General features: G+C 34.3%; 1 protein-coding gene across 2 annotated transcripts; it reads right to left on the bottom strand.

Moving 5' to 3' along the window:
- Positions 1 to 1,370: 1,370 nt before the first annotated feature.
- On the bottom strand, positions 1,371 to 12,475 carry LOC106051764 (TBC1 domain family member 20-like). Of its 2 annotated transcripts, none has more exons than XM_056036026.1 (10): positions 12,406 to 12,475; positions 9,936 to 10,423; positions 8,170 to 8,364; positions 7,664 to 7,747; positions 6,862 to 6,956; positions 6,372 to 6,463; positions 5,784 to 5,885; positions 4,663 to 4,804; positions 2,780 to 2,964; positions 1,371 to 1,860 (listed from the first exon to the last, which is right to left on the bottom strand). In XM_056036026.1, the coding sequence occupies exons 2-10, from the start codon at positions 10,396 to 10,398 to the stop codon at positions 1,653 to 1,655; spliced, it is 1,566 nt and encodes a 521-aa protein (XP_055892001.1). In that variant the 5' UTR covers positions 10,399 to 10,423; positions 12,406 to 12,475; the 3' UTR covers positions 1,371 to 1,652. The 2 variants fall into 2 exon arrangements, with proteins under 2 accessions (XP_055892001.1, XP_055892002.1); XM_056036027.1 differs by having other exon boundaries at positions 12,392 to 12,411.
- Positions 12,476 to 12,745: the final 270 nt, after the last annotated feature.

The following is a 12,745-nucleotide window of genomic DNA, read 5'->3' as shown; positions in this document are numbered from 1 at the left end:
TCACCTGTTTCCATGGCTGACAGTTAATTAGATACCCACAATGCACAACTGTCTTAAGCTTCCCAAACATATGTCAGGTACCCAGTAGAGTTGGGTGGACTTATAGGGATCCCAAAGTTCAAAATACCAGCCTTCACTGAGATTCAAACCCAAGACCGCTGCATTTGGAAGGCAATCAATTTACCACTCAGCCACCACACCCCAGCTTTAAGGTTAGGAAATGAAAATTATTTTATGCACTGGCATTTATGTATTACTTTTATGAACTATGAATAGGTTTATGAACTTTGAATAAGTTTCAAGTTATATAGGTTGAAACAAGAGAGCTGCATCATGTTGATGACACATAACACAAAACAAAGTGGGAAATGTGTCGTTTCGTGTAATGGCAATATATACATCATGAGGTATAAGCATTTATAAAGAAATCAAAAGCAAGTTTCTTCAATGGTTAATATGTTGTTTAATGTCAAACAATGAACTTATTTTTCTTAATCTATGTATATTGATAATCATTTTTATAATGATGCTAATGTCTACACTGACAGACTGAGTTTTGTGTGTGTTTTTTTTAATTCTAGTTCTATTTGTTTATGCCACGAGTTTTATCAAATGTTTTATAAGCATATCAAACTAATGCTCAAAGTTGGGCCAAAACACAAAGACATAAGAAAAAAGCATCCCCCTATAGCTGATCAAGTGTGACAATATCTGTTCTACTGATACAAATTGTAAAGCGATCTTTATACACAATTAAATAACAAGTCATTTTAATAAGGATCATTCTTAAATAAATTGGCAATGACCAAGAAGATGTTTTTAAAAAATAAGCGTGCTATTTAAATGACAAGCAACTAAAACCCAGGGACCAAGTTGGGAAAAATGAAAGAAAAACAACAAACAACTACATTTTAACTTAAAAACATGAACACTAGAAGTCAACATTGAGTGCATGACAAGTAAAGTTACATAACGTGACCATTTATTAAGAGGCACACAATTTTTCTGAACATTGCAGAGCATTTTTTTTTTAAATTATGGAAATTTAAAAAGCCTTTAAAAAAAATATTTTTGTTTTTAAAACTAAGGACTAGCACATGTAACAAGGTCAGTGTTAAATTGCTGACAGTTAAACTTGCTGTAGGAACAGTGGGGTGAAGAGTCTTCGTAATATCTACAGCGACTTTGACAAATCTTATAGTAGAAGAAGCTGCCGAACATCTTTAAAAGCATTTTTTTAAATTCACTTTTTCATTTGAAGTTTTAACAGACCAAAACATTTAATATACAAACTTTAATATATATATATATATAAATTGTACAGAAACATGAGAAGACAGATTCCAATACAGAGGCTGGGGGGGGGGGGGGGGGGGGGGGAGCTCAAGTACTAGAATGATATAAATAGAACAAAATTATCACAAGTTTGATTAAATATGAACTTTTTTTCATCGCACATGCATGCAAAGATGCACTCATATTACTGCACTCAAGCTTGTATTACTGCACTCACGCTTGTATTACCACACTCACACTTGTGGTGCTGCACTCCAACTTGTATTATGGCACTCAAACTTGTATTACTGCACTCACGCTTGTATTACTACACTCACACTTAGCGCTACACTCAACTATCATGCTTTTACAGATCGCTAAGAGAAGGGGCTCCATATATCCACCGCGGCCCACTCCTGGCCCCTGTATGCATGGTAGAGGACCGCTGCAGCCACGCCCACCACGGCTGTCACCGTCCACATGGTGAACTTGACAAACATCCTACTGCGTATGTCGCTGGACTGCTGGGCCAGCCGACGGGAAGCATTGCGACTGTCGATCCTGTTGAAGTGCTCATACACTTGCCTATCAGATCCAAACACAATACTGTATTACAAGCATAGCAAAGTCAAGAATATTTATAAAAGTAAACTAATCAATATTGTTATCAGGACTGAAGGACACTTCAGAATCAAGTTATCTTTGAAGGGAACCTATATATCTAGAAAAGGTTGATCTTATTTTATCTCATAAATTACAGACATATCTACATATCTTGGAACAAGTTAGTTATCTAATAAATTACAGACATTCCTTCAAATTCTTTTAAAATGTATCTGTTCAGCTGATTGGAACACCAAACTATGCTATGTGGCCCACTATATTGTGCTATTCATTTATGATGTGGACAACTTAAATAAAGCTAGTCATTTATTATGTGGACCATTAAATAAAACTGGTCATTTATGATGTGGACCACTAAATTAAGCTATTTGTTCATGATGTAGACCACTAAGTTATGTTATTCATTCATGATGAGGACCACTAAATTAGGCTATTGTAATGACTCAATAGTAAGATGCTTAGAAGTTGGGTTTAATTGGGGATTCCCTTAGTGACACAACAGTACATTAAAAACTTAGAATGGAAATAGATTACAGAAAGACTAACGGACGAAAAAGACCTCTTGTAGTAAATGCTTAGGAAAGGATGTGTTTTCTTTAGCATGACGTGGACTGTACCCTTCTTTCTGTAATAAACTATTGTGTTCTAAAAAGGACATATTAACTTATTCTATCTGCTGATGGAGTGTTTATTTTTAGAACTCACGACTACAAGTAACATGATTTCAAGTAAGCAGACTCGCAACCTGTTCAACAGAAATAACAATACCTTCCTCAACCTCTAACTTCAACAGAAATGGCGACCCCACTTTGACTACAAGTAGGTCGTCATCTTCGCTTTTCTTGATAGTTCAAACTATCCAGCTTTCCTAGCTGTTTACCTGTTCATTCTTATCAGCATCGGGTCCTGGCTGATTTCTATGGGGGGATACTGAAGGTAAAGGTCACCAGCCCTTTCCAAAAGAGACTCCAAGGGCAGGTCTGAAGGGATTGTTGAAAGACATTTGTGAATGTATCCCATCTCATCGCCTGCCGCGTAGATGTCCTGCTCTCTGTATAAAACAAACTGTGGAGACAAATGTTCTTTAGATTATTACGCAGTACAAAATGACTAAACAGTTTTCTATCACTGAAGCATAAAGATATCAAAACTTACTGTCCCAGAAAATTACATAGAAGTTGGTTAAAGTACTGAATCATAATTTCTCTTATGGCAATTTCCGATACTTTTCTAACTAGGTTAAAAACAATTAGAAAATGTGTATTTAGATAAAGTACATTTTTATATCATTAGATTCACAGTATATGGCCTACTTCAGTTGCAAAACAACTATGGATCATCTCATGGAAATAAGAAGAATGCCTGCCTGGGCATTAGCTCTGGTTTAAAAAGCAATGTCGCCCACACAGCAGTTGCCCTCTTTCCATGAGTTATCTATTCAACAGAACAGCAAGTGCCTTTACAATAAGAAGTCAACCCTGAGGAAAACTCAGGAACTGGCAACCCTTAGCTTGCAGCATACACTGCTGGCAGATCCTGTGATGCTGCTGATCTCAAACTGTATTGGCACTCTGTAATATATTTACAAGGGCCCTGATTCACTCATCACTAATTCTCCCGCTTGCCATGGAAAAAAAAAATGAAAGTTAAAATTTCGTCTAGGACAAGTAAAATATTTTCAAGATCGAAATCACAGTGGTTACCAAATATAATTCTTTATTCACAATTTTGACCCAATATGTTTTTGAAAGGCAACATAATACAAAATTTGCAATTCATTTTTTTTAATAGCTACAAAACTTCTACTTCCTGTTCGTTCCAGCTAATAGGTCTAATAGTAATTCTACACATTTACTCTTTTTCTTAATATATATATATTAATGACTGATAAAAGATTACATTATTAAATTCTATAAATAATATGCATCAAACAATACTATTGTTATTGCCTGGTCGTGCGGTTTGCGCGCTGGACTGTCGTTCGGATTTATTTATTTAACCCTGCCCGCTCCCATCCCCCGTCGTCCTGTGGGAGGTTTGGACTAGGAAGTAAACTATCTTCAACTCTGAAGGAACATCCGAAATATGTAAAACATTTTACAAACATTTTTACAACACATTATTTTGCTTAAAGCTAGAAATATATTTTGCAGACTTTTTCTGCATCACTGAGTAGCTCATATAGATAGATATATGATGGTGAAAAGTTAAACAGAAGGAAGCTCACATTCATGTTGTAATTATCATTTTAAAAGTTAAATAGATTGGTGAAGGTCACTCTGAGGCAAACACTTAAAATGTGAGAAGAGTCTTACATTGGCTTCGTACGTCACCAATAAGAACTCTTAGAGGTCGCCAAAGTGAAGTTATCATGTTGAAGTATTCTGTATTGTAATTAGTAATATTTGTTACTACTATTCTATATGATACACTGTATTTTAATTCTATTTTTTTAAATTTCATTTTTATGTAAATAAACACTTTAATGTAAAGTACAGAAAAATACCAGTAGTTATTATGTTATTTGTTATTATGTGCCTGACACTAGTGGTTACAGGCACTATATAAGCAAAAGAAAAAAAAAAGAAGTAAAAATCTATCAGAATTATGGTAATAGCCTAAGACTTAATGAAAAATATCTAATTATTATTTCAGAGACTGCTTACTAAACATTGCTAATTTCCACTGATTATTTTACAAGTATATTTTTTAAACTAAAAAAAAAAATAATTTGCTAATGTTCAAGACAAAAGAAGAACTTACTGCTGCTGATAAATAAACTGGCATTAATCTGTGCGAGGCTAAGAAAAAGTCAAAGACACGAACAATTCTTTTAATGTCACCAAGAACATGGCTGAACCAGGTGATCACCCAGGACAATGCAAATATTGTGCCTAAATCATTTCTGAAACAAATAAATAAATTCATATTTAAAAAAAAAAAAAGACTAACATGAAAAATGATTCTTGAGATTTGAAATATTACAACTCTTGATGCGTTTTAGCTTTTTATTAATCTCACTGTTGTTAGGCACTTCTGCGGTGTCTAATGCAAATAATTCAAATGTAGGTAAAACTGAACGTAATATATAATCCAATAACACCAACGAAAGGCAGAATAATCAAAAGAAGTTAGTCGACGCTGACATTGAATGTCGAACAAGTTTGATAGCAATGAAAGGAACCGCTGAATGTCAGCTAACTCGATATGTTCATAAAATGCTACCTATTTCTACGTTGTCCTGGAAGTAGTCTGTTTACATCAGCTGATATTTCGTTCTATCTCTAGAACCTATTCTTGTTTTTACTAGTCACATTATTGTCACTATTATTGTCACTATGTCAAAACTTCCCCTATTTCCGAAACAAATAATTAAATTCCTAATCATGCCATAACACTGTATAGAAGTATCTTCGCTTTCTGATTTCTTCTTCCAAGGGAGATGACTTGGTTACTACTGCTGATGGTTGAGTGAAGATGGGGCTGAATGGGGCACACTTTGCGCAAAGCACCAACTAGCTTCACAAGCAAGGCATTGAAGTGGAACCCAGAAGGCAAGAGAAAGAAAGAGCATCTTAGAAGCATCTGGCAACTAGAGGCAGACACTTTCAAGTTTAGTTATACCTGGAACAAGTGATAGAGTGGCACAGGACAGGGGACTATGGAGATCTATTGGTGAAGGCCCATACTCCAATAGGGCTGTTAGTAAGTTCCGAAATATATATATTTTCTCAGTCTAATTTTTTACAGTAACTTTCTGTTTGCAGCCAGCACAATATGAATCCTTACATTAGTTTAAAATAAAGCATCCAGCATATCAAAACCATAATCTAATTGACAGCTTACCAACAAAGTTATCTTGCTAGTAAGTTTTGTGAAATTACCTTTCCATGTGTTGGCACAGCTCAGGATTACACTTGTTGACCAATGGGTAAATATAGTTCAATAACAAGGACGTCCTCTCCATAGTTTCGTCTAAGTATTCCCTGGGGAGAAACAAACTAAATGTTTCAGAATGCTGAAATCAATGCCAATAATACCACTACAGCCCTACAACTATGATAGTTAAAAACAAAAAATCTACTAAAGGAAAAAAAAAATTAACAACCTGAACACATCTTGGGGCAATGATAAACTAGTCTAGCTAATAATAGACAAATACAGCTTTACTCTTTAGACCAAGACAGTTTGCACTCCTGAACTCTTGAAGATATATACAAGTAGAGAAAACTACATTTGATCGTATGCTTATCATCTTTGGTGACCCTGAGGCTAATGATATAAAGCTCATCTGTTTTCATTCCTCTTTAACGGGTACTTGATATAAGTTGGGGAAAGTATAGGCGATTGTTATTTATGAAGGCTACAGATATTCTCTTTAATCATAGGTCTCTGAAACAGGCCAAATGCAAAACGGAAATAATTATACATTGACATTTTTTTTTCCTTTCGTTAATCATTGGAACAAGTACCTCATGTTCCCGAGAGCTAGTCTGTCCACCATGGCAAAAGCCAGATCCTCATCCATAACAAGGAGAAATGTTATACACACATCATGAAAGCCCTTGAAGAATAAAAGTATACACAGAAATTACAAGTGGAAGTATTTGGGTTTGTTTCTTTTTTTTATTTTGTGTAGGATAAACACTTTAATAAACAAGAAATAGAATGCAGGGGAAACAATAAAAGGAAATGAATATTTAAATTATGTTGAAACAGTTTTGGTAGATTTAAAACTTATGATCTATATAAAAAGAGATAGTAATAAAAGTAAATAATCTCAATAAATAAAAACAAATTATCTTTAAAAAACAATTACTTTCATCCTTAACTGAGATTTAATGTAAACTGAAGAATTTGAAAATTTAATTTAAATTTTTTTTTTTATGTTTTTTTTTCTTCAAAAGAAATTCCCACACGACTTTATAATTCTCATGTTTTTAAAAGGTAACACATGATTACCTGATAATACTTCAACTGTTTGTTCTTGAGCATCACACGCATGATCAAGTCAACCAGTTTGTCCTTCATGGACATTCGAACATGGTCATCAATACCTGCACACAAAAGAAAGTTGTGTATGCCAAAGCTGTTTCTTCCTAGCTTTTCATTCTTCTTACTAGCTTGCAAACTCCTAATGGGTTCATAAATGTGGGTGAATTTCAAAAAGCGGCTCTAATGATTTTTCATAGAAATTTGACAGTTTATGTATATCTTTTGGAAAGTAATTACTAACTAATTGGCTACACAGCAAAAACTCTGGTTTGACATTTATGATTTTCAAAAATATAATCATTTTAAAATTAAATTTGGTATAGAGATCTATATCTTGAACACATGTAAGTGAAAAATTCCTGCATAAACTCACTAAAGAGTTAAACAAACAGACATTCAGGAACATTTTGTGTACTGTCTTAGGTTGAAATAAGTATTGACTACTGTCTTTTAATCTTACTAAATCTGGATCTATATCACCAAACTAAAATTTTATATTTATATACTATGAGTAAATTTAAACATCGGAGTAACCAGGAGTTTTTTTTTAGAGGGGGAGGGAATTAGGGCGAAAAAAAAAAGTTCCTTTTTTTTATTTCAAAATTAATTAGTTGTTAAGAGCAACTTAAATGCTCTTATATCAGCTTCAAGAAAAAGGAGTTGCCTTTAAATTTTTTTTACGTTACTTGTTAACAAATGGATTTCTATGCTAAATTTAAGACAAATTAGGAGTTTGTCATTATTACTAAGAGTGTTAGTTCCTACTCACCAGGTGGAAATCTGCTGCTTGACCTATTAACGTCCATCACAACCTGAGTATAGGTCTTGGACATGGCCAACATTTCTTCGTGTGCTGTCAGATATGGAAACAGAAAAATAAAATCACCAATGACCAAAATTTTATTAGATGGAACTGAACGGAACTTTTAAGTTAATTTTACGTTATTGCACTTTAATTTTAATACAAAGTATGTAAAACACCCTTGTTATGAATGTCTGTTTATCAACAATAACAAAGTTAAAATAATAAAATGAATCTTAAAAAAAAATCTCTGAATAAGTTTAACGGGAGTTAATGTATAAGATAACACAATAACATTAGAGAGACAATCACATTAGATAACACAATAACATTAGCGAGGCAATCACATTAGATAACACAATAACATTAGATAGCTATCACTTTAACTGACGATATAACTTTAATCTGTTACAAGCTTTCAAAGTAACAAAGAACATTTAAATATTCTGTATGACACATAGATTCATATTTACATGGTTTGGGAGTGATGTTTTTAGTGTTGACATTTAGTAGTAGGGGCCACACACGCTGCCTCATCTCTGTATTGATAAGTCCTCCCGGGCTGATGGCCAAATTTCTCAGGGCAGCGACATCAACTGGCTTGCTATCTAAGGTTTTACGTATCAATCGTATTTTATTTTTTTCTTTCAAACCCTTTGGGACTGCATCTGAAAATAAAGGTTTCTCAATTTAAAAAAATATATACTGGGTACATTTATCAGGCATTAGTTCATGATTAAAACAAAAAAGAAGGAAATGAGAAGGCTGACACACTCGCCAAGAGTGGGAGAACTAACTTACAAATAAACTCTGCACTCTATCCAGAAGAATTGAAGAAATTAATTGTAAATAAAATAAATGAGAAATGGACAAGCTCTCATCCAAATCACAAGAAAGATGACGCTTACTTTAAGCTATTCCCAACAAGACCAACATCTAATCTTTTGACTCAGGACCGGACACAATCAGAATGTGACAACACATGTACCGGAAGCTCAAAATTGGAACCAGTGAAATCTACCCATGTGGAGTATCACCAGAGAATGCTGACCACGTCCTCCAAAACTGCTCTCTTTACCAAGAGGCCCGTATAAGACACTGGCCCAAAAACACCCCAACAGAAAGAAAACTATATGGAGAGCAAGAGGCTTTGTATTAACTCTCAACTGCCTGAAGATTGATTTTTTTTCTGCCTGACTTGGCACAGCAAGCATTAAGACTTAATCTTAGCATTACAAAGGGCCAAAGGCGACAGTCTGTTACAAGCTAGCAAATATAAGAATTGAGGACAATATAAATCATGCAAGGTTATTAGTTTTGTTTCAAGGGACTGGCTGATGTTCTGGGGTACAGTCGGGGCTGGTTTTTGTCAATCCTAAAGTGTTTTATCAGAAGAAATATTAGATGCTAAATGTGTTTTGATGTGTCAGTATTAGCATTTCCTTTTCCTGTCTCCTGCAAATGATGAGATTAGAAACAGGCTTACAATGGTGATTAAGCTCACAATGACCTGCTGGACAGTGTAAAAAAAAAAACAAACTTAACTTTAATGTCATATCACAAGGTCCTCAGGACTAGCAAAGACTTCAAGGAAAAGTACCAGCAAAAAGAAGAAGAGGCAGACAGAAAAAGTGATGGGAAGACAACATAAAATAATGGATGGCCCTTTCATTGAAAGAGATTCTATGCAATGCAAAAGACAAGAAAGAAATGGAAGAAATACAGTTGACATGTGTGGTGCATTAACAGTTTAACAGACTAAGGGATAAATGAGGGTTACATATTAGCATTTGTTCATTTTAAACTAATCATAAAGGTATTAATTGAAATTTAGAGTTTTTTAGTTTTTTCGCTTAAAAAAATAATAAAAGATGTTTGATGTTTTAATATTATCTTTATTAGCCTATTACAATGTTTCCCAAAATGTGGAACCCTAGTGTTCTATGAAGTACTATATAATTAACTAGTAGGCCACCACATGAATTAATCTCTCTAAAAAACAAGCAAAAAGAGTTCTGCTGAATACTAAGAAAGTGAGAAGTGTTCTTTTAAGGAAAAAGTTTGGGCACCACTGGCCTATCAGATAAATACTGCAATGTAGCAAAGAATTGACAGTGACCAGAAACTTTAGTTAAAATGATTTTCTACTTTAAGAATGAAGAATCGAAGGTTTATATTACAACAAAAGCTTTGCCATAGTTTAAAATGTAGCCTACACTTTAATTAGTCAACAAATTACCATCTTCTTGGTGCTGCACCACACCATCATTATCCAAGACAGACCTCGGGGGCTCAGGGTCCAGCCTATGCCTCAGAACACATCCTTCAATAGTGGAACTACTTTGCAGCATTGGTTTTGCTTGTGCGCTGTTTCCACCACTCACAGTCACATTGTTTTCTGTAACACTTTCTTGCTTGGCGTTAGGCACGGAGGATTCTGAAATGTTTTTTTCATTCTCTAACGCTTCACTCCCATCGCTGCTATCCGATGCTGTATCAGGAAACAGCTCCGCGGATTGCTCAACAACCTCGACTTTCTGGAAATCATTTTTGTGAGCTACCACACGCTCCACTAAGTCGACGCTCTGATAAGGGTCAATGTCTTCAATATCTGAGAAAAGTTTATCTTCCAATATGCTATGCTCAGGGTCATCAAGAATATTTATATCCTTATCACAAATAGTGACTTCTTTTTTGTCCATAGCATGTTAAGAGGATTCCATGACACTGTAAGAACAAAAGAAAATCTTATTAGATATTTATAGCAGCATCATTTACCAGGACAAGTGATCAAAGAGATATGAAAAACTAAATATGTAATGTGAGTCTTTGGTGAATTAAAGTAATAATTAGTACAATCTTGGACGCTAAGTACAAGTAAACTGAATTAAATGATAAAAAAAATTGTTTTCTTTGGATTATTCAAAATACATTGATAACATGAAATATAAGTTATAAATTTGAAATCTTATGCTCTAGTTATAGTGATGTGAGTGGCATTTGTTTAGTGTGTGTGCCCTAAGATCTATAGATGCAATATTTTAAATATCGGATCCTTCCATTCTGTACTTTAATTTAGTTCCGATTCAATAAAAAAAATTTTAAACACAATTTCTAGTCAGTCTGGATGGCTACCAGAGTTGTGTGCTACATCCTCTGGACTGCCATCTTGATATTCCTGGGTTCAAACTCATTTGTCATTCCCCACTGTTCTGTGGGAGGTTTGGGCTAAAGAGTAATAATCTTCAATATTAAAGGAATATATCTGAAACTTTAAAAAAAACTTTTAGGCTACCCTAAACAATTAGACTAATGTGTTCCTTGGTCATGGCCTCACAATGACCTGCTGACCAATGTCAAAATAGCACTTGTACAAACTAAATTTTTATCACCTTTCTTCTGGGAACAGTTCAACAGTACCAGAAATAAGTAGCACATGGGCAAGTTTTTTTCAATGCACAACATAATATTATATGGATCTAGATCTATACCTAAATGAGTAGATCTAATCTATCAACTGTCATCTTGTCTAGTAGTAGATCTAAACTCGTACTACTAATAGTAGATAAATCTATCTAGACCTGTTTGTAAAATGTTTTGGATGTTCCTTCAGTTCAGAGTTGAAGATAATTTAGTTACTTCCTAGTCCAAACCTCCCACAGGAGGATGGGGGCGGGCAGGGTTTGAACCCAGGACCATTAATTAGTCCGAACGACAGTCCAGCACGCAAACTGCATGACCAGGCCGCCACCCATCTAGAATAATCTATTTCTAGACTTAAGAATCATATTAATTATTATTTAATATTAATCATAATCATGCTAATGTCTTGTCTAGATCTAGACTGAGTCATAGTGAGTGAGTGATGCCAAGTCTACTACTGACACTACTTAACTTTAACTAATTATAATAAGAGTCTAGTAGTTTAGTATTATCTAGATCTATTATACTAACAGAATTTACACTAACTTTTACTAACTTCTAAGATTAAAATCACTAAGATGACTGTCACTAAGTTAAGCCAACTAATCACTAAGGACTACGGCTAACTTCTAATAGGCTAAAACCAAAGCTACGGTAAGTAACTAAACTTAGTTACTTAGACTTAGTAAAGTCTAGTTCAAACGATTATTCTAGATCTAGAATCTTGTTGTACTGCACTCTATGTAGAGTATAGTGACAGTTTAAGAAATTAAGTTGCTAAGTCAGTGTTAAAGTATAACCTATAGTAAATAGTCTATAGATTTAGATTAGTAACAACAGTAAGTTACACTAGCTACAGCTCTAAATACTCTGTCTAACTCTAATTATTATTTATTCTTAGTTATTATTCTTACGATTCTATTTTAGGACTAGACTTAGACCTATGATTAGATTAGTATGATAATGATCGTAGCTGTCTTGTCTAGTAAGTTACTAAGTAAGCTGGCTAGGAGTAGGAGTAGTAGTAAAAAAATAAGTAATGAGTTAAATTAGTACTCTGACTCTAGTGAGTCTAGTCCCCCACTCTACTCTCTAGACTAGAGCAGTAGCAAGTGAGTGACTGAGTCAATGACTGTGATTTTTGAATTTCATGATTTTACACTAGAATAGATAGTTAGAAAGATGCATCATGTAGACTCTACTCTCTAGATTTAAGATTAGTCTAGAATCTATACATAGTGTCGTGTATTAGTAACTATTAGTGACAGTTACAGTGAATGTACTACCGTAGCCTACGATTTGTTTAGAAATCTCTTTAGGTTTGTAATCAGAAAAGTAAAACCGGAAGCGTTTACCAATCCCGAGAGTTTATATATATGTATGTGATAAAGTAAGGACGATAACAAACATACATAAATAAGACATAAGGGGGATAACTTATTATTAAGACGCCTTCAGGTTGTTCAGTTAGGTTGAGGTTAGGGGACCATTGATGATGTTTTCACAACTTCAAGCTATTCTCTAGGTCACGGTTGTTCTCCAAGAGTATATGATTATGAGGATATGCTGGTTCACTTCTTTATATCTTCTAGCAGACTCGAACTATAAAGGCACATTCCTCGTTCC

Source organism: Biomphalaria glabrata, chromosome 7 (genome assembly GCF_947242115.1).
Source record: "Biomphalaria glabrata chromosome 7, xgBioGlab47.1, whole genome shotgun sequence".
Classification (NCBI taxonomy): domain Eukaryota; kingdom Metazoa; phylum Mollusca; class Gastropoda; family Planorbidae; genus Biomphalaria; species Biomphalaria glabrata.
The sequence above is the reverse complement of the archived record's forward strand: the minus strand, read 5'-3'. Positions and strand labels throughout refer to the sequence as shown.